Raw genomic sequence first — 21406 nt, 5'->3', positions numbered from 1 at the left:
GTTTGCGTTTCCATTACACAGTAACACAGATAAACCAGATGCCTCAGCAGTTTTGCTCCATGACTTTCAAAGATTCCTCATCTACCAGCAACAGGTACAATAAGCTTCACTAAATGATCACTCCAACGTTCTCCAGACAAGAGCAGTTTTATTATAACTTTGCATGTCTGACTTTGTGTGCATGTCATTATAACATTTATTACCGCTTTCCTAGTCATTTGCATATCATTTGGTTAGTTATTATTTTTATAATTAAAGGTTTTCTTTACAAGTTTTCTAAAACCATGTTTCAGTGAAATCTTTGCTCTTGGCTCTTTTTTAAATATGCTGGAATCCAACAGGACTCTGTATTTTCAAGACAACAACCAACTATTTTATTCAATTACTCTTGATTATTTGTTAATTTGCCGGTCTAACAGCTGCTTAAGTATCTTTCTCTCACTCTTTTTCTTTGTCCCTTAATCCCCTAGGAATCCTGGGCCAATGATTTGAATCAGGTCAGAGAAGTGATGACCACCTTCATTGACGACACCATGAGAAAAACCAATGATCCTGAGTTCACTGTCAGCGAGGTATTCTGCTCTGTGCCTGCATGTATGCTGTATTACTGAAGTGGCATATGCAAAAGTATATTATTAGTATATTTATTAGTAGTTCATCGACCCAGGCTAGAGTTGTGTGTTATAATTATGAACATATTGCAGATTTCTTGTTCATTTCAAATTCTTTCTGCTTTTCTAGTTCCTCAGTTTTCTGTTTTCCAAGGAAAACTCTGTGTGGGATGAAAGATTCACAGAGATCCGCAACCTGGACATGAACAATCCACTGTCCCATTACTGGATCAGCTCCTCACACAACACGTCAGTATGACTATCTATTGTTTTGTCAGTCACGCTCATCATCCACTGGCTAATGTGTGTGCTCATCATTCAACTCAGAATTTAAATGTTAGTGTCTCATTAGCAGTCATTAAATAATAATACCATTAAAATGTTGCTTTTATTTGTTAATATATTTTCAGAAAGTGCCTCTACAATAATGCTGCTGTAGATGACTTGTCACTCTAAACAGCTTGTGGGTTGTCATACTGTAATATATTTTCCTCTCCTCTAGTGTTTTTGTGTTGTTGTTTTTGTTGTTTGGTAATTGACATTTGGCAACCCAAAGAATGTTTTAGTTATTTTGTGTAATTAATCTCCTGTGTAGACCATTAGCCAGTTATTTATTGGAAAGTCATTAACCACCAAGCAAACAGGGTCAGAAACATAATGTCTTCACCAGAGGTACAGAGGTTGTGAAATAAAACTAGACATCTGTTTTGTGTCTTGTTCCACAGCTATCTGACAGGTGATCAGCTTCAGAGCGAGTCGTCCACAGAGGCTTATGTGCGCTGTCTGCGTCTGGGATGCCGCTGTGTGGAATGTCAGTACACAACAGCTTTGTCATCATAGATATTTTACATGTAGCAGTTGAGTCATCATACCTAATATAAAAAGTAGTGAGGGCTAACACATGATCCAATTAGGTATTATATGTTAATGCTTTTCTACTACATGGTACCAGCTTGGTATCATCTCTAGGTGTCAAGTGAGCTGAGGTGGCATGAAAATATGATGTAAAATTGACTGATTGGTCAGAGAGTTACCACAGCAACCACAGCCTTCTTACTCTCTGAACTGTATTTCCCAAACTCTCCTGATTTTCTCAGCATCTCGCTACCTTCAGTCTCTTCTGAAACAACAAACAAACAGCCGCACGCCCAGAAACAAGAACAGCATTTCCATTGTTCCTGTGTTTGTGTGCAGTTTCACAGCAGTTTCAGGCGGCTATGACAACCTAACTAGCCAAACTGACGTAGTGCTATTTTAGGGAAATGAAGTACCTGTTACTAAAAGTGAAGCAAGTACTGCAGAGTTGAGTCAAGTTGAAGTGATACGATGTGGTAGAAAAATGTTGTATTACACCAAGTGCACATGTCAACAGAGGTCATAGGGCAACGGTTGGTCCACAGCTGGGCTTCAGTTCTAAGTGGATGTCAGGTGGGAACCTCATAATGACAACACAGCTTGTGAGTTGCATTCTGTAGCTGCTCTGTAATCACAGACTCAATGCATCCTGGGCCTGGATTATTACAATACCTAACTAGACAATGCAAACTGAGTCCCTTTCTCTGAACTTCATGTTGCATTATTACTTTGTGCAATATTCAAATTATAATTTGTTTCTCAGTGCAATATCAGCTTCATGCAGGGACAGTACATCTAAAGAATATTACTGATTCTTTTAAATGCTTAACATATGAGGCATTATCAACATTTTTCCAACTGGCATCAATTCCAGTAATAATTTACTTACAAAATAGGATTGTTGCCTTTTTTTTTTTAACAGTTTTTAATATATTTGTTAGCTGAATTCCAATATACATACATCTGTATCTGTAAAAATGCCAAATAGTTATTTCAATTTTATTTATCTAGTTCCAAATCAAAACAAAAGTAATGTCAAAGCACTCTAGAGTGTAAGGTTTAAGACCTTACAAAATATAACGTATAATGTATATAGAATTAAATAGAAAATCCAACAACCCATCTTGAGAAGCAGTAGGCGACAGTGGAGAGGAAAAACTCCCTTAAGAGGAGTTTCGGTGTGGGCCTACCAGAGAATTTCACTTGACTTGATCTGACTAAACAATATGTGTGGTTTTTGTGTTACTGAATCCATCTAGTGGACTGCTGGGAGGGGCCCGGGGAGCCAGTCATCTACCACGGTTGGACAAGAACAACCAAGATCAAGTTTGAGGATGTGGTCAAAGCCATAAATGATCATGCTTTTGTCACCTCAGAGTAAGGGTCTCTAAACCTAATGCTTTTGTGTGTATGAGCTCATGTTACGCCTTTGCTGTTTAGGATAAGGGTTAAATATGCATATTCACTGTGTGAGGTGACATCACTTCCACTCGCTGTTATGGTTGTTTTTCATGCTCGTCTCTCTCAGGTACCCAGTGATCCTGTCAATAGAGGAGCATTGTCCCATAGAGCAGCAGCGTCAGATGGCTCGCATCTTCAAAGACGTGTTCGGAAATAAACTGCTGACTGAACCTGTGGAGCAGATGGCTGAGCAGCTCCCCTCCCCCACCCAGCTGAAGGGCAAGATCATACTTAAAGTATGTCGCGTGTGCGTGTGTGTGCACGTCCTTATTTCCTTGTGTGGACAAATTTTGCCGTATACTATTCTTCTTTTTAGCTTGTCCTAAGAAGTTCAAAGAGCATTTTGGGCAGACTAGGTTTTAGGTTTAAGGGTAGAGTTAAGTTCTGTTTAAGGGTTAAGCATTTAGTTGTAAAGGTTAGGGTAATTGGATAGGTAATACAATTAGCCTCATGTATGTTATTATGTCTCATATATAGTGAGACAAGACTGTGTTTGCGTTATTGCTAATAATTGTGTTCTCCCTCTTATCCCTATGCAGCACAAGAAGCTCAGTGTGGAGGGAGGAGGAAGCATTAGAGACCTGAGGAAGGGGCAGAAACAAGGGGACCTGGAGATCTGGGACCCTGTGGACCAGGTACTTTCAGAGGACATGAATGGGCACCTGCTCCTCCATTAACACCAAGATGAGACATTAGACAGCATTTATTGCCTAATATAATGTTAAAAAATGTTTGTCTGGTCCTGTCAAATATTTAAATTATCATGGAAATCTGAACTGTTGCAGTGTGCACAATCAATACGCAGCTAAAATTTATATATATTGGACTGTTAGAGTGGTGAACTACTACTTCTACCACTACTTCTACTATTTCTACTGCATTCCTTCCAATTCAACAGCTATTAATTGATACAGTTCAGTTTTATTCCTATAGTGCCAAATACCAACAAAAGTCATATCATACTTTTTAGGTTTAAAATATATAATATAATTGTATACAGAATTATGAGAAAACCCAACAATCCTACTTGAGCAAGCATTAGGTGACAGTGAAGAGGGAAAACCCTCTTTAAACGGTAGAAACCTCCAGCAGAGCCAGGCTCAGGGTGGGCGGCCATCTGCCTCGACTGGTTGGGGTGAGTGGAAAGAAGAGAGAGAAAAAACAGCAGGAAACAACAGAACAAGAACAACAACAAGCAGGAAAAGCATTGCACAGGTTGGCCAGTAACTGCACTTTGGAGATATAAAGCTCATCTATTACTCATCCTGCCATCTTAAGACCTGCACTGTGCTGGGCACAAGAGGACCTGCTTCAGTCCAACCAGAATTGCTGGTGTTCATCCGTATGCAGCTGTTTAAAGCAGTCATTTGTTGTAAAGCTATGAGCACAATTGTGGCTGTGGCTGTAGCAGTAGAGCAGCCGCAGTAGTTCTGTCTGAGGGGAGTCATCACTGAAAGAAACAACATGATTAATGAGGAATTATGAAACATAAAACTTAACATGTTGCTTTCTTGACATACAGAAATACTAAATATTTAAACTTAAGTTAAAATGGAAGTTTGAAAAGCCCTCTGTATGAGCAGCATGGTTTTACATGTCAAGTTAAATATGTAAATTTCCACTTCTCTTCCTCAGCGGTGGAACAAGCACTACTGTGTGATCCGTGATGACAAGCTGTACTATGCAGAGGAGGGGGAAGAGCAGGAAGAAGATTCTCGGAAGGTAAAAGAGTGAAAGGAAACTTCGCCAGCAAAGGTTTATGGTGTTGTTTTCAATACAGAGTCAGAGTTGGTCAACTTTAAGTAGGTCTTCATCAATTATGACACATCCACAACTGTTTTGTTTAGTAAGATATTAAAAGCACACAACTTCCTAACTGAAATAATTTTATGCTATAACTAATTTGGATTTTAGTGAATGGGGAGAGACAAACTTCGGCTAGTGGTTGTTTTTACAAGAAGTGATCAACTGAATCATATATAGTGAAGGAAAATGAATAGATATTATCCATGTATTAAAACATATATGGGTTATAACCAGTTTTCATCTCTTTGTCTGTTCCAGGAACTGCACTGTTCAGAGCCGTGGTTTCACGGTCGTATGACCGAGGGCAGGCTGATGGCCGAGAGGTTAATCCAAGATTACTGCGCAGAGACTGGGGCACCGGACGGCACCTTCTTGGTCCGACAAAGTGACACCTATGTCACAGATTTTACCCTCTCCTTCTGGTATAACTTCCTGTTTCTTGATCTTGTGGCCAAACACCATAAAGTAAATGTTTTTCGTGTGATAGTCCTGTTTGGGGTCTGCCTCTTACAAAGGCTGTGCTGAGCCTATGCCTCCTCTTTAAATGAGATTAACCACAGAAGAATCACTGCATTGAAAAATTGTTTTTTTCATCAACATCAGGCAAAAGATTTATACAATTATGAAGCAATGTAATATGATGCAACTTCTATACGTTTTTGTGAGCTAAAAATGTGAACAGTTACAACGTTTCCTTCTATCTCCTCATTCAGTTATGGTAAAGCTATTGTGGTATCCCATTGAGAAACCATTTTTGACCATCTTGATAAGTTATAGGTTTGACTACACTGTCGGGGGGACGGCATGTGTAACTTCTTGCTGTCTGTAGTTTTTTCAAATAAAAATAATCACCAAGATCAAAACAAGATTAGGGCATCAGTAGTTCAGCTGACAGAGCAATTGTCTATGAAGCCCAGGGTCAGTGGTTTGTCTCCTGGTTCCTCATGTGAAAGTATCCTAGGACAGGACACTAAAGTCTCGTAGTAGTGCCGTCATCTTCCCCTAGGGAATCAATGAAGTAATTTTTAATTAGCAAGTAAATAGAGAAGAAACATTTTTAAATTATGTAATTTACTTTGTATCTTCTGCACGCGTTTCAGGCGCAGTGGGAGAGTCCAGCATTGCCGTATTCGCTCTGGTTCAGAGGGAGGACACACTTACTTCTACCTGACACCTAACCTACACTTTTCCAGCGTGTTCGCCCTGATCCAGCACTACAGAGAAAACCCACTGCGCTGCCAAGACTTTGACCTGCGCCTCACTGACGCTGTACCACAGCCCAACCCACATCTAAAAGAAGGGTTTGTCCTTAATGAAACACTATGAGTCTGTGGCTTTTCGTGTTATAGTCCGGTCTGAGGTCTGCCTCTTGAATAAACCTGTGACTCCTAATAAAATGAGATGAACAGAAAAATCAATAGAGTAAAAAAACAGATTGTTGGTTTTACCATCAGGCAAAAGAGTTTTATGATTATGATGCAATATCATACAAAACAATAGCACAATATTTAGCAGTGTTTGCCAAAAGTGAAAGCAGTGTCTTCCAAAATGTTGACACTCTCTCCTACCTACATGTAGTGTATTATTCACAGGCAAAATAACCTAGTCAGTGTCAATAATAAACACGTTCCTGGCTGTTTGATGTCCATGCTCTAAGAGAAATGAACATCTGTTACAGTACCATTCATTTGGAAGCTGAAATGATGAGGATTTTGAGTGAAAGCTCACAACTCCACACAACATTTACAATGTGTCTAATGAACAATGTCACGGCTTTTAGCCTTTCACAGTCTGGTAGAAGTATATAGCAAAGAACATTTAAATACAGTGGGTGAGAAACAGAAAAGTGTAAAACTGAAAGGCTACCAATCATACATGTGATACCACAACACTATATGCAGATGCTTGTGCTGCTGGGATCATCACCTTGTGAGTGGATGTGCACAGTGAAGAACTCACACAGCCAAACCGATGGCGGCAGAGCAGAGACCATCATTACGCACTGTAACAGTTGTGTTATTCAGACAGATAAATTGATATGTGGCATACTGTGTGACTGTGTGCAGCACACACAAGCGCGTTTATGCCGGTGTGTGTGTGTGTGTGTGTGTGTGTGTGTGAGATGCACTCCGTGCCTGTACTGGTCCGCTGGTCATTCAGCATGCTAAATGCCAAGTGAGTTAAGGAAAACTCATATGCGTAGATTGAAACAACGCAGAGATAATTCCTTCTTCTCATTTCTATGGGGAGGAAGTCACAACCTCTCTAATGCAATGACTCTAAATTTACAGAAGGAAGTTACTATTTTACGCATGAACACGAAAATGTGTTCTCAGAATGGCCAAACTCCCATCTTCATTTTTTCTTTCTTTTTTTATTCTTTATAAATAGAATGCATATTTTAAATAAATATCACAGGCTGAATATTTGAAAATGACTTGTAGAGTTGACATGTTATGTAGTCTTAACTTCAGAGGAGTTGTAAATCTAGATCAAGTAAATGCTAGCAAATCATATTTAACTTTAATTATATAACATTGAATTTCCCATCAACAAAACTGCTGCCAGAGAAAATGCCGAGTGGCTCCTATGTTTGGAAAACCACTAGCCACAGTGGCTGGTGAGCAAAAACAGTCATTTCAAGCCCTGGTTGTGTTCTTTTTTTGTTTTGTTTTTTCCATCCGCTGTGTTAAAATGTTTCTTGCTGTGTAGTTTTAACACACTGTGTCAAAGACACAGTGTGTCCAGCAGAAGTTGTTCCATATACTGCAATTGTTGCTGGATTTGTGACCTTTTCTGGTCCAGAAAAGCCTGCTCTGTTTTGTATGTCACTGGAAGTTTGATTTAGCTTTTAATTATGTTTCATTTATAAAGTTGGGAGATACAGTAGTAAACAGTTTTTCTCCTTTTTCCTTCGTGTATGTGCTAAGCTAGGCTCAACATCACATTTCATTTCATTTCTGTCTCTGTATAGGACACAGTGGGTGTTTTAAAACTTTTAATGATTTTCATACTAATATTGCATTGAATCTCATCTGTGAATCTACTCCAGCTTAGTCTTTGATCTGTTAGCTTGTTAAAGCTTTATGAGTCACCTGTGTCATCTGTGTCCCACTGACTTAGTATGAACCACAGACTTAAGGTTTCTATTGTTGTGCTCACTTTCACACATACACCCACATATGTAATCCCCTCTCACTTTTTTCAGATTATTATGAATCAATTTAAATAGATTCTTTTTCACATTAAAGGAAAAAACACCTCTTTTACACCTCTCTTGTTACAGTTATTGTGTGTGTTGTGCAGGTGGTTCTACAGTAACCTGAGCAGAGGTCAGGCTGAGGACTACCTTCTGAGGATTCCCAGAGATGGAGCTTTCCTCATCCGACAGCGAGAAGGAGAACCAGACTCCTTCGCCATCACCTTCAGGTGCAGCCACGCTTAACATCTTCACATGCCTTTGCCCGATTAGTTTGTTTTTCCTGTAGTAATGGAGTTTTCCATCTTTCAGAGGAGATGGTAAGGTGAAACACTGCCGGATACAGAAGGAGGGCAACATGTACCTGCTGGGCACCACTACAGAGTTTGAGAGCCTGGTGGAGCTGGTCAACTATTTCAGGAAGAAGCCATTGTATCGCAAGATCAAGCTACGTTACCCTGTCACCCCGGAGCTGGTTGACCGCTTCAGCACAGTGAGTTACTGTAGGAGACATACTCAGACCAGATGAAATGTTAAAAATCCTTGTAAGGAAGTTCTATTAACTGAAAAGAAAAATGAAGACCTCTGCATAGTCAATATCAATTCAGTATATGCTTCTACAGTCCTCTGCCATGACTGCTACGTAACAGTGGATTGTACTCCACAGGAGAAAGACTGCGCCTCGTTGTACGAGGTGAAGACATATGTGGAACCCAACGAGCTCGAGGCATCTCTGGTGTGTATAAACCTCTTTAATCTGTCAGCTCTGGTTGTGTGTTAACTCGTTCAGTTGTCATTGATAAAGACATTTGTGATTTTGTTTTGTCGACTTTAGCCTCAAAGTACAGTTAGGGCTTTGTACAACTACCAGGCTACAAGACCGGACGAGCTCAGCTTCGCCAAAGGAGCTTTGATACACAACGTAACAAAGGAGAACAGTGGATGGTGGGTTATGACTGATTCTGAGGTTTTGCAGTATTTAGTCAGCTCATACTCCAACACAAAACACATAAATAACAAAGCGATTGTTGTCACTGAACACATTCTACTCACTACAGGTGGAAAGGTGACCATGGTGGAAAGTTACAGCTCTTCTTTCCTGCTAATTATGTAGAAGAAGTGTCGAACAGCACTCAAGCAGACACCAAAGGACAGGTAAAGATTAGGGTTTGGTAACAGTTTAACTTAGTATCAGTCAGCACTAGGACTGAACGAAAATAATCTCTGTGTACTTGTGAATGTGTATTGATACAGGACATTGAAGACAACCCACTAGGTGAACTATGTAAGGGTATTGTCGACATCTCCAAGTGCAACATTCAAAACTGTGAGTACAAATTATTATAGTGTCTGTACATGTTTGGTTTTTGCAAACCTCTCATTCAGCGTAGACATGCAGCAGGTTTTACCCAGCCTCACTACACTGTTTTAACAATACAATACATTTGCAAGAAACCCTCAAATAGTCTGCTATTCTGCAGTTGCACACCCATTAAACATTACGATATGGATCAGACCATATTTTCTGTCCAAAACCCCATCGAAGCACAGAATGTGGTGGCCAAACCCAACCTGTATTTCATGTCTGAACCCAACCCCTACCCAATACAGTTGACTTTGAATATTTCTGAACCCTATGCAAACCCAACAGGACCCAGTGGTACCCCAGGGTTTGGGTCAGTTTCAGAGAAAATATCAACCCTTTGGATGTAATAACAGAGTAAACCTCATTTGGCAGCAATTACCTTAAACAAGTGCCCAACATTCAACCGCCCACAAAACTATGCATTTGCATGCTACTTAGATTATTCCTTCATTAAACACAAAGATACACAAATGTGACTTCCTACGGTTTAATCTCTAAAATCCAAAGTTTTAAAAGGCCATTGCTCACTTGGTATCTTTCCCTCCCTCCTTGTTTTAGTAACAAATGGTAAAAATGGGAAGCCCCACGTGTTGACCCTGCAGGACAGAAAGCAGGACAGTCTGCAGTTTGACCTGGCAGCAGACTCAGTGGAGGAGCTGTTTGATTGGTACCAAGTGGCCTGGGACATTACCCAGAGAGAGATGAGCAAGCAGTACAACAAGGAACAAAAGGTTAGTGTCTCACGGTACACAGTCTGATAATACAGTATAGTGGAAGAAGACCCCGCCTTGAATAGTTGGAACTAAGAAGGGACAAACTGTGTTGCTACGCAATAATTATTTGAATCTGTTAAACAGGTGTCTTTTTAGCGTCCGTCAACTCACACTGTGGTTTTACATGTTGGCAGTCAGAATAAATAAACACAATATATGACTAAAACAAACTGACTATATAACCACAACAGGGTCTTTCACCAGTGGTCTGTCAGTGTCACTGTGCAAACAGGAAGTTCTCTTTTTTTTCTGTCCAACGTCAGATGAAAAAGAAGGAGGAAGTGGAGAAGAAGGCAGAGGTTGCCATGGAGATGTCAGACCTGGTGGCCTACTGTCAGCCGCGCAGCAAGGAGAAGGACCGCTTTGGTAAACACATGCAGATGCACATACGGAACAGAAAGACCTGAACACAAGCAAAGTGGTTATGGCAAAGGCCTGAATGGACAAAATATACTAGTCAACATCAACAGCAATAAAACACTCCAGACACACACACACACACTACACACAGTGTAGTACAGCTTTGTTACAAATCATGATGGATTCTGTCATTTGTTCTAGAGAAAGTTCTAAATAAGAAATCAATGATAAACTTGGCCTTACCTTGGTATCTGAGTCAGTTCATAGGTCAATATAAGCTGGAAAGACAACCTAGAACAACAACAAAATAAATATAGTCTACATATGTATACATTAGTTAGTTAGAATCAAACATTAGAATCAAATAAGCACAACTCATATGTGAATATCTAATAATTAAGCAATATTCTGCACCTGGAAAAAGTACAAATATTAACATTTAAGGGACCGATATGGAACTGAAGCTAGTGCTAGCATGAGGCTCTGCACCACCCAGTCCCGCCTGTCCCTGCTCTGCTACACTCTGCTACGCTTGATACTTCAAGTGTTTGTTGTTTTGAAATTAAAACAAACTAAATTAAATGAACAAAACTTACTAAACAAGGACAAACTAAAATTCTCTTACTGGTTAGAAGGAAGAGCCTCACTTAAAAAATGTTAAATGCAAATTAAAGTTAATATTGTAACACTCTGGACTTGCTACTAGGAAAGCTTTAGTATATGCACTTCCCATCCAAAAAAAAAAAAGTCACCACCTGGATTTAACTAAGCAAAATATGCAAGAGTCTCCCATTGGATAATCACTGCATGGATGATTATATTTCAGCAAGTTATTTAACTCTAACTGATGCAGTGATTAGCTTCTCATTTCTTAAACAACCATGTCAGAAGACACATCCTGTGGTCGTGGAAATGTTATGTTATGGATGTTATGGATGTTAATCTGTCTCTGAAGGGTCAAGTTATTGGTATGAATCAAGTAAAGAAAACATCTAAGAAAATTGTTGAAACTACTAAAACTGGGTAAAACTGCCCAATGGAAGAAGGTCATGTGGTCTGATGAGTCCAGATTTTCCCCTGTTCCAGAGTGATGGATCATCAGGGTAAGAAGAGAGGAGGGTGAAGTGATACACCCATCATGCCTAGTACCTACTGTACAAGCCTGTGGGGGCAGTGCTATGATCTGGGGTTGCTGCAGTTGGTCAGCTCTAGGTTCAGTAATGTTATGTGTCCAAAGAATGAGGAAAATCAATGGATTTTTTCTTCTCCAATGTCATGGGCATATTTCAAGATGCGAATGTAAACAGGATTCATCAGACTCAAATTGTGAAAGAGTGGTTCAGGAAGCATGACACATAATTTTTACACATGGATTGTTCCACAGAGTCCAGACCTTAACTCCATTAAGAATCTTTGGGATGTGCTGGAAAAGGCTTTGCATGGCTGTCTGACTCATGAATACAAAAAAATGGCAAAAAAAAAAGATGCAACTCTGGACAGGAATAAATGTTGAGACATTGCGTAAGCTTTTTGAAACAATACCACGGTGAATGTGTGCTGTAATCAAAGCGTAAGGCGGTCCAACATAATATTAAAGTGTGTGACTTTTTTTCTTTTTTTTTTTGATGAGCAGTGTAGTATAGTCTTTGTTTATAAAAAAGCGTAAAATAACAGTTTCATTAACATGGAGGCACTTCTAGCAAGCACTGCAACTACTGGTATGTTCAAAGGAAAAAACTTCATCTTAATTATTTCCTCCATAAATCTTTCACAGATTTGTAGATTACCTGCACACAAATTCAAACTTTCCAGTTGCTGCTTCTCGGCTTGATGCACCAAACAACGTCTTCTCATCTACAACTCTTAAATACATTGGAAATTTCTTTCACACAACAAATAAAATGTCATATATTAGAAATGGAAGAGATATTACCCGCTTCATAGTGTAAATAAGTTTGACTGTACAAACTGACAGCACTAATAAGCATAGCAACAGGTGCATTTGCAGCTACATTCACACACACATTTAGCAGCATTTTTGTTAATGTTTCATCTGTAAGATGAAGTTTGATCCCCATTTTGTAAATAATTTGTTCTTTATTTTGAACAGGTTCAGCTTAGCTAGTTCCAAATTTAAAAGCACGTTTTCACACTCATTTTCTTAGTCATGTATTGAATAGCTGCACCTCCCACTTGCAAGTGGAAAAACTGAATCTTTTCAGTTTAACCACTTCACCAGACACAGAGAGGATATACTTTTACTGTTCTTACAACACATCTCAAGTTTCTTAAACAAACAGGATGTGACCAAGGGAAAAAATGTAAAGACTGGACAGCTTCCTGTTATACATTACCCTAACCTAACCTACATTTATACCACAACTGTTTTAGCAGTTTGTTGGTACTATACCATTAGTATAGCCTAAATGTATTAGAAGCACCTAAAAATAATGAATTATATAATGTTAATTAATGTTAATTAATATAGTGAAGTGTGGCAAAAGTCAAGTGAACATTCCCATGAAAGCCTGGTATTCATGTTATACAGTATGAAATGTGATCCATCATGAAATCCTGTAGTGGGTATCGAGCTGCGCTGTCATAAATGTGTTAAAAGTCCTTTGCCAACACCATTTTCTAGACAAGACCTGACAGATGTTATCAGCTGCACCTTCAGTAGCCCTCTTCTCTGTGTCTACAGAATCCTACAGCTACAAAGAGGTCCGCTCTTTTGTGGAGAACAAGACACCAGGAAAGAGCCGTACCAAGGACTTCCTGCAGTACAACCGTAAGGCTCTGAGTCGTATTTACCCCAAAGCCCAGCGTGTCGAGTCCTCCAACTATGACCCTTACCCACTGTGGGCTGTTGGCTGTCACATGGTGGCTCTCAACTTCCAGACTGCAGGTATAGTCAAATAAGGACAGTTGTAAATGAAAATGTGGAAGACACAAGATGTACACCATCCTTTATAACAGCAGATTTGCTTATGTGCTGCTGAAGCCCTGCCTTCACAAAACCTCTTGCCACCACTTTTATAGGTCTGAGTACTAAATTGAAAATGCAAGGTCAAGAAACGTGAGGTTCTAAGGTGGGAGAGGGGGATGAGCGAAGGCAGGGCAGACATTTTGTGGAGAACATGCAAACTTCCCTCATCCCTTGTCAAGTTTAATACTGGCATTCTGAAGGCTCTGGGAAACAGTGTTACACTGTAAAGTGCCTTGAGATGACTTCTGTTATGTCCGCTGTATGTGTCCACACAGATAAATACACCCAGTTGAACAGCGCCCTCTTCAGTCTGAATGGATCCACAGGCTATGTGCTACAGCCAGAGTTCATGCGCCATGACAGCTACGACCCTCACCAGGAAAAGAAGATAGTCAAGTACAACATTGGAGTCAGGGTACGTGTGTATGTAAAACAACATCTCACTCCCACATACTGTATGTTATCATGGTCAGGACCAAGTCTAATATTGTAACAAATAAAATGCATCAGAGGGCCACGCTGGCTGCTTTGTTATGTAATGGAATAAGTTCCTACTGGATGAAATCACCTTTCTCATATGTTGAACTTTATAATGTGTATAATGTGTTTGTATTCTGCAGGTAATTGCGGCCAGACACCTGCCTAAGCCTGGACGCAGCATTGCCAGCCCATTTGTTGAGGTTGAGCTGTGTGGACACACAGACGAAAAGTTCAAGACCATTGTCTATCGTAAGGAAACTGGCAAGGGGGAGATGGGCAGGGTGTAATCAATAGAATGGGGGGAAATAAGGGAGAAGGACATGGCAGATTCTTTCTGTCGAGTGTTTGGTGTTGTTTTAACTGAGCTGTTGTTCTGTCAACTGCAGGCGACAATGGTCTGAACCCAGTGTGGAAAGCCCCCTCAGAGCCTTTCGTCTTCACCGTGTATGAGCCTGAACTAACCTTCTTGCGGTTTGTGGTTAACGAGGAGGACATGTTCTCAGACCCCAACTTCCTGGCTCAGGCTACATTTCCTGTCAAAGGCATTCGTTCAGGTGGGAACACACACATGTAGCAGACACACTGAATTTACTTCAAACACAAATTCAATTAAATGACATTACATTACAATAGAAATTAATACCAAATCACCAAGACCACACGCATTGTCAGCGTTGTGTACTATACTTATAAAATATGCCCGTTAAATATCTCAATAGTGTTAATTCATCAGTAACACTTTACTGGTTCCACCTTACTCCTGCAAGCAGGACTAGTTTTAACTAGGTTATATGCTGTTGTCTTAGTCCAGGGGTCCTTAGCCTAAGGAGCAGCTACACCTTCAAACTATTTGGCCATGCAGAACTAAATCTTCACTCATACACAATGTTGTTGTTTTTTTTGGCTGTGGTAATGAAAGTGTTATACTTGGTTATACTTGGTCAAACAGCTGTTATCAGTTAGGGTGTCAGTGAAGTCCCCCGTATTTTGTTACTGTTAGAGAGGCACCGCAGGATTGTGCCAAACCAAACCTTTAAATCCAAACACAACACACATAAATTTGAGCAGAAAGGTTTTTACACACAGTATGACTTTTGTTGAGAAAATCACCTGTGTGAATACTGTATATAAACAGTTTAGGGTGTAGTTACTCTTTGCAGTTTTGACACTTGCATCTGCAGCAAAATTAGTTGTAGCTTATATAGGTACAAATAAATAGAGTTTTAGTAAAAACTGAATATGTTGCTCACAAAGTTTATTTTTACTGTGAGCACGTGGTAACGTAACTGAAGACGGCTGAGTTTTCAGTGGGGGCTCACTTCCTTTTCTCCCTCATGGCCTCCCAGCAGGTTTATACAGCCCTGTAGTGCTAATGGAATGTGTAAGAAACAAAAAGACTGTTGTTGTCCTATAACTTGACTGTTTGATATGACTGTTTGGAATTCCACTGACATTTACAAGCTTTACTGGTTGCAAGTTGGGTGAACTGAATGTATTTCTTGTTTGTTTCCACAGGTTACCGCTCAGTGCCTCTAAAAAACGGCTACAATGAAGACTTAGAGCTAGCCTCTCTGTTGGTTTACATCAATGTGCAGCAAGCAGGGGTGAGAATACCTGCACATACAGTACATACACAGATTGTATGTGTCAATATTGATAGACAGTGCATACATATTCACTCCAGCAAGACTCATTTAACTAAAATTTCCACTGTACCCGATGTCTGTACAGAGGCATTTTTGTCATTGTGATCACGTGATTCATTTCAGAAAGCCGAGGAGGAGCTGTATTCGTCCTCCAGCCAGTTGAAGAAAAAGCAGGCTGAGGTTAGCAGTGAACCGTTCCTGTACGACACTCACACCAACCTTCAGCGCGCCGCCCCTCGACAACAAAACCACCTCACAAGAGAGTTCAGCACCAGTGAGAAGCACAGGTGAGCCTCATACTCGAGGGACATGGTGGGGACAGCATTTGTGGTTACATGAAGTGTGGTCTCTAATTGATTCCTCTACCTTTTCGTTGTGCAGCAGGACAAAAGAAAAGAAGATAAACAACAGCAAGTTCTACTCCTGAGGACTTAGCTGAACCTCACTTGTACACATTCTTTTTGCCTGAGTGTTGGGAGAATTATGTGATTTGAGCTCATAGTTTTCCACTTGTGACATGCTACAATTTTTCATTGCATACCAGCAAAGACATGAATCCAACATTCCCCCAAAGTGGCTTTTATTTATTAAAGAAAGCATACATTCTCTCCAGAAGTATTGGAATGGCTCGGTCAGTCCTGTTGTGTTTGCCATACACTTGACAAAAGACATTGATGTTCAGAATTTCAGCTTTTATTTGATTTTATATATATATATATTAATATGTCAACAGGAGAATGTAGCATGTTTTGTATGAGATAGCCCAAATTTTAAGTGAGCAACATGTGCGTCCTGAGGTTGATCGCTCAAATAATAAATAGCTTTTATTGACTGCTCCTGGTAAAGATTGCATTGGTTGTTAAAATGCATAAAGTGGGAGAATAGCAAGCCATTCTGAGTCTGAGAGAAGAAGGAAAAATAAGTAGCACTGCAAACTGGACGTAGCCAATATAACAGTTAGAAAAAAGAAAGAAACCACTGGTGTACTAAACAACATACACAGCACGGGTCGGCCAAGGAAAACAACACCAGCGGATGACAGAAGCATTGTGAGAGTGGTAAAGAAAAATCCAGAAATGGTAAGGAGTGACATCATCATCAACCATAGAGCAAAGGTGACAGTATCACAGTCCAGCAATAGAAGGAGTAGAATGAATATAGAGGTGTACCGAAGCAAAATTTCTGCTCATTTACAGAGAAATGCTTAAAAAGTATTCGAGAAGAGTTTCATCATGCAGCAAGACACTGATCCAACACAGTCTTCCAACTGTCCAAATGTCTTTGGTGCACAGCAAACCCTAAAGAGTTGGTCTTACCACTCCAGTACTATTGGAGGGGACTGTATGTAGAGCTTGTGACAGATATGTAAGCGGCCCCACAGACAGCCAGTGTAGTGCTTAATAAATCTGCATTCAGTCTGTAATCTAACCTCTGCTTGGTTGGTATTTATTTTTGAATTATGTGTGTCTGCTAATAGAACAGTTTCACAGCAGCTTGTGTTGAAGTGATTTTGTCTCATTTCTAACACTGATGAATGTAGAAAAGAAATGGACATGGACCTTGGCACACAGGCTGCTGTGTGAGGGTGATGACGTGAAAGTTCACCAGTGTGACTGTTTTTTCTGTGTGGCATTGTTTGTTGTATCTTTGAAAGAGAAGTGGGACTAATGAAAGCAGATGACTTCTAATATGAATGTTTGATGTATTTAACAAGAAAGGCAAATGATGTTTATAGCTTTCCTTTAATTCCTCAGCGACCTTGTTATGAATAGAGTCAATAAAGTATGCTTGGTGTAACTCTCTGTTTCATTTAACTTTCTTGTAAAATGAGCAACATGTAAAACACATGTACAGTAAGTAACAAAAAGTATAGTCAGACTTTATGAAAGTCAGTAAACAGCTTCTATACGGAAGAGGAGGGCCCAGCACAGGTGGAGCAGCACCTCAGGACCAGAATCAGGTGAGGAGAACAATGATGCAATGACACATGTTGGCCATAGAAGTGGTTCAAGAGAGGAGCCATACACATGCAAATGAATAACCTCTTCTCTCAGCTAACGTGGAAGCCTTACACACAATCTATCTCCAACTTATCATGCTGCCATTTCATCTATCCCCAGAAGATGTAAGACTACCCAGGCCCAGGTAATGACCTACTTTTATGGGTTAGGACCACCTACCTATTTAACGTACAGACACAGTAAAACAGAAATAAGAAGAAATGTTGAAACATTTCAGAGTGGATCACAGAACACATGTTCCTCTTCCTTAGTGGTTCCATGGTGTAATGGTCAGCACTCTGGACTCTGAATCCAGCGATCCGAGTTCAAATCTCGGTGGGACCTGTTTTAGCAGCAGTGACGCGTTCGTGCTTCACACTAACATCTGATTCTACTGTTCACATGTTGTGGACACTGAATGTTGAAGCTTTGTGTCCACGACCGCCTTTTTTTTTTTTTACAGGGGTTGTTCGAGAGCTTTGTCGCGCACGGACAAGCCAGTCCACGGACGTGTGCACTATAACAAACTTTAAACAGTTGAATGACATGACGGTGCTAAGTTGCTACACAGCTGTAGATGTTGCTGAGATTGCAGTTTCAGCGTGTTGCCGTTAGGGGCCGCACATCGTCAGGATGGCCGAGCGGTCTAAGGCGCTGCGTTCAGGTCGCAGTCTCCTCTGGAGGCGTGGGTTCGAATCCCACTTCTGACAAACACCTTTTGGACTCAAGCTGCTCTGCTGTCGAAGTCAAGGAGAATATTCTGACTTGAATTCAAGTCAAGTTATGAGATCGAGAGACAGGAGAGTTAGCAGCAGCATGTTGTCTGTTTAAAAATCAGTGGAGAGACCAGAGGGAGTTCAAGTGAACAGCGGAAGTCTGTAGAACAGAAAAAGGGAGACAGCAGAGGACAGAGGTCAAAGGACAAGGAGAAGAATAGAGACAGTGAAGTCCAGTGATAACGATGTGTCAGAAAACGGATGTAGTCTGACTTCTTGGCTTGAATTCAAGTCAGAATATTCTCCTTGACTTCGACAGCAGAGCAGCTTGAGTCCAAAAGGTGTTTGTCAGAAGTGGGATTCGAACCCACGCCTCCAGAGGAGACTGCGACCTGAACGCAGCGCCTTAGACCGCTCGGCCATCCTGACGATGTGCGTGCGGACCCAGCGCGGCCTCTGACGACAACACGCTGAAACAGCAACGACGGCACGATACAGTGTAATAGTTGAATGTCACAGGTGGGTTGAATCATTTCACTTGTGACTTTATCAAGAGGAGAGTTGGACATTGAAGTCTATTGGACGTTTAAATTGCAAACTATCAAAGGGTTCATGAAGCCATCACACTTCTGTTTGTGAGCTGTAAGACCCACAGCCCCAGTCTCTAACAGATCCTCAGATCCTGGGAGGTCAGACGCCACACAGGTGATGGTGTGTTTCTGGTTTACAGGTGTAGGGGGGGGGGTCCAGGGCCTTCCATCTACAGGACCTGAGAACACTCTGAACTGGTGACATCTTAATGAGCTCACACACAATCCCAAGCATCAGTTTCATTTAGTAGCTTAATTATGACATAACCTGAAGGTCACAATCCAAGCAAAACGGATGATCACTGTGATGTCATTGGGAGTGCACACAGCAAGCACAAGCATAGATACTGTCTGTATCAGTAATATAACATAATAAACAAAAAAAACTATTAAATCTTCAAATGTTAAGAGTTTGACTGTACCTGTGCTGAATGTGATTTATGGAGGAGGTTTATTCAGGTGTAGGTTCTATAGGCCATGAGTGGAGAGCAATACATACATATTGGGTTATCTCACACTAAATAAAACAAAAATGTGTTTGTGGTATTGTGCTGATAATGGTAACATGTAATCATTTGCAGTTAAGATGCAGAACATTGGAATTCTGAAGAGTTTCTCAGGTACATGAACAGAAATAAGACAGGGGCAGTAGACGTTTCATTGCAGTAAACAGGTTACAACACAGCACTGCGTGTTTCTAGCTGGTTGAGCAGCATGAGTCCAAAAGGTGTTTGTCAGAAGTGGGATTCGAACCCACGCCTCCAGAGGAGACTGCGACCTGAACGCAGCGCCTTAGACCGCTCGGCCATCCTGACGATGTGCGTGCGGACCCAGCGCGGCCTCTAAGGGCAACAATTATAATTATTATAATTATACTGTTAATAGAACAATATGAGGAAACACAACTAAAGGAGAGAGAAGACACAAAGTTAATGACATGAAACGAGAGAGGAGCTCAGTTTATCAGTAGAGGTCCCCCAGCAGACTAACTTCTATATCAGCATAACTAAGAGATGGTTCAGAGTCACCTGATCCATCTCTAACTATAAACTTTATAAAAAAGGAAAGTTTTAAGTCTAGTCTTAAATGTAGAGACGGTGTCTGCCTCCAGAACCTGAACTGGGAGCTGGTTCCACAGGAGAGGAGCTTGATAGCTAAAGGCTCTGCTTCTTATTCGAATGTGTTAAATTATAAAATAAAATGCAGTGCTTGTGTCAGCTTGATGATGAAACTATAAATGCAAAATATGAATCAGTCAATAGAATACCAATGTACACCTGTTGATTACTGATCTTCATCTGTGCAGATGTTAATTTAGTAACAATTATCTAGTGACATTTATTCTGTAAAAGTATCAATCTTCACAGTGATTAATAAAAGTAAAACTTTTCAAAGGAAGTAAAAGAGGAAATCTTTCTATAATGAGCAGTGTTGTTGATACAACACCTGAACCAAACAGATCTTAGATAAGTTGAGAGCCAGGCGTTTCCCATCCTGCCCTTAGATGTGGTCGCTGTAGAGCTTCTGCAGCACCTGGTTGTAAAATCACAACACAACAAGGTCACTGTGGCGTCAGAGCAAGTCGGGATCAAGTCAAGATCCTTTTACTGAGTGAGGTGTTAGATAAACTGACAGGAAGTCATTGTACAAACAGCTGGAGGAGTCCTACTGGAGTGCTTTATATTTAGAGGCATTTATAACGTTTTGGTAACAATATTTAAACTGAGTGAGGGAGTCTAAACATTAGAAGCAATATTAGTATTCACACACATAAATACAGAAATATATGTAGACGTCAAAGAGGAAATGCAGACTAAACTAATACTTGTAGATGTACTTCAACAAAGTAATACATTCATTCTATTAATTCATATGTGTATTTCTGCTTTTAATTTAGCATATTTGATGTATATACTATTTTATTTATTGATGTATCTATTTGTTTCAGTATGCATTCATTCACTATCTACATCTACTATCTATTTTCTGCCTAAAATAGCAAGCAGAGAGCCAGTCATTTTTACAGTGGCAATTCTTCCCATGAGTGCTATGGGCAAGGACTGCCATCGTTTGAGATCACCCTGTATTGCCTTTAATGATGGGGAATTATTTACTTGTGTCAGATCTGCTGCATTTGCAGAACTGTATAGTATCTGAATCCAGTCTATGAGGGAGTTTCCAAAGCCAGATTTATGTAGTGTGGCTAACACAAATGTCCAGTTTACTCTGTGTAAAGCTTTTTCTGCATTTGAAGAGGCAATGGTTGACTCTAGCTCATGGGTGGTAGCATAATCAATTAAGTTGACTGTCTACCTTTAATGAACCCTGTTTGATCAGAATGGAAGCTGAATTCATGTTTGGGGGTAACATACCTTGTTGTTTAACTTGGACTATCATTTTGTAAAAATTTGGTGCCAGCATGGATCCAGAATTCTTTATGAAACTCAGCTGGGAAACTATCTGGCCCCTGGGCGTCATTGTTTGCCCTCTGCTGTAGGGTTTCATGGAGTTTGACCAAGGAGAGTGATAGACCCAGAGTTGGAGTTTGTTTGTCATC

The 21406-nt window shown here is 40.3% G+C and overlaps 1 protein-coding gene and 4 non-coding genes across 6 annotated transcripts in view; 3 read left to right on the top strand and 2 right to left on the bottom strand.

Annotated features, from left to right (window-relative positions):
• The window catches only part of plcg2 (phospholipase C, gamma 2), a 29942-nt gene extending 12602 nt beyond the window's left edge, over positions 1–17340 (top strand). The window contains exons 9-33 of one of the 2 annotated variants that reach the window (XM_026365264.2): positions 22–94; positions 471–572; positions 742–860; positions 1337–1422; positions 2726–2843; positions 2995–3163; positions 3467–3562; positions 4563–4649; positions 4992–5155; positions 5834–6034; positions 8040–8162; positions 8245–8425; positions 8600–8668; positions 8768–8877; positions 8991–9087; positions 9187–9259; positions 9857–10029; positions 10335–10437; positions 13133–13336; positions 13693–13832; positions 14038–14146; positions 14284–14451; positions 15413–15501; positions 15667–15830; positions 15928–17340. In XM_026365264.2, coding sequence (XP_026221049.1) covers positions 22–94; positions 471–572; positions 742–860; positions 1337–1422; positions 2726–2843; positions 2995–3163; positions 3467–3562; positions 4563–4649; positions 4992–5155; positions 5834–6034; positions 8040–8162; positions 8245–8425; positions 8600–8668; positions 8768–8877; positions 8991–9087; positions 9187–9259; positions 9857–10029; positions 10335–10437; positions 13133–13336; positions 13693–13832; positions 14038–14146; positions 14284–14451; positions 15413–15501; positions 15667–15830; positions 15928–15970 — 3061 coding nt within the window. In that variant the 3' untranslated portion in view covers positions 15971–17340. Of the gene's footprint in view, positions 1–21; positions 95–470; positions 573–741; positions 861–1336; positions 1423–2725; positions 2844–2994; positions 3164–3466; positions 3563–4562; positions 4650–4991; positions 5156–5833; positions 6035–8039; positions 8163–8244; positions 8426–8599; positions 8669–8767; positions 8878–8990; positions 9088–9186; positions 9260–9856; positions 10030–10334; positions 10438–13132; positions 13337–13692; positions 13833–14037; positions 14147–14283; positions 14452–15412; positions 15502–15666; positions 15831–15924 lie in introns of both variants that reach the window. The other variant, XM_026365263.2, reaches the window with a different exon arrangement.
• A 476-nt stretch (positions 17341–17816) lies between these two features.
• trnaq-cug lies at positions 17817–17888 on the top strand. Its single transcript has one exon. It is a non-coding gene; the product is annotated as a tRNA-Gln (tRNA).
• Positions 17889–18170: 282 nt separating this feature from the next.
• trnal-cag lies at positions 18171–18253 on the top strand. Its single transcript has one exon. It is a non-coding gene; the product is annotated as a tRNA-Leu (tRNA).
• Positions 18254–18605: 352 nt separating this feature from the next.
• trnal-cag lies at positions 18606–18688 on the bottom strand. The gene has a single exon. It is a non-coding gene; the product is annotated as a tRNA-Leu (tRNA).
• An 893-nt stretch (positions 18689–19581) lies between these two features.
• Positions 19582–19664, bottom strand: trnal-cag. Its single transcript has one exon. It is a non-coding gene; the product is annotated as a tRNA-Leu (tRNA).
• Between the last annotated feature and the right edge of the window lie 1742 nt (positions 19665–21406).

This window comes from Anabas testudineus, chromosome 6, assembly GCF_900324465.2.
Source record: "Anabas testudineus chromosome 6, fAnaTes1.2, whole genome shotgun sequence".
Taxonomy (NCBI): domain Eukaryota; kingdom Metazoa; phylum Chordata; class Actinopteri; order Anabantiformes; family Anabantidae; genus Anabas; species Anabas testudineus.
Note: the sequence above shows the minus strand (reverse complement) of the source record. Positions and strands in the feature narration are given on the sequence as shown.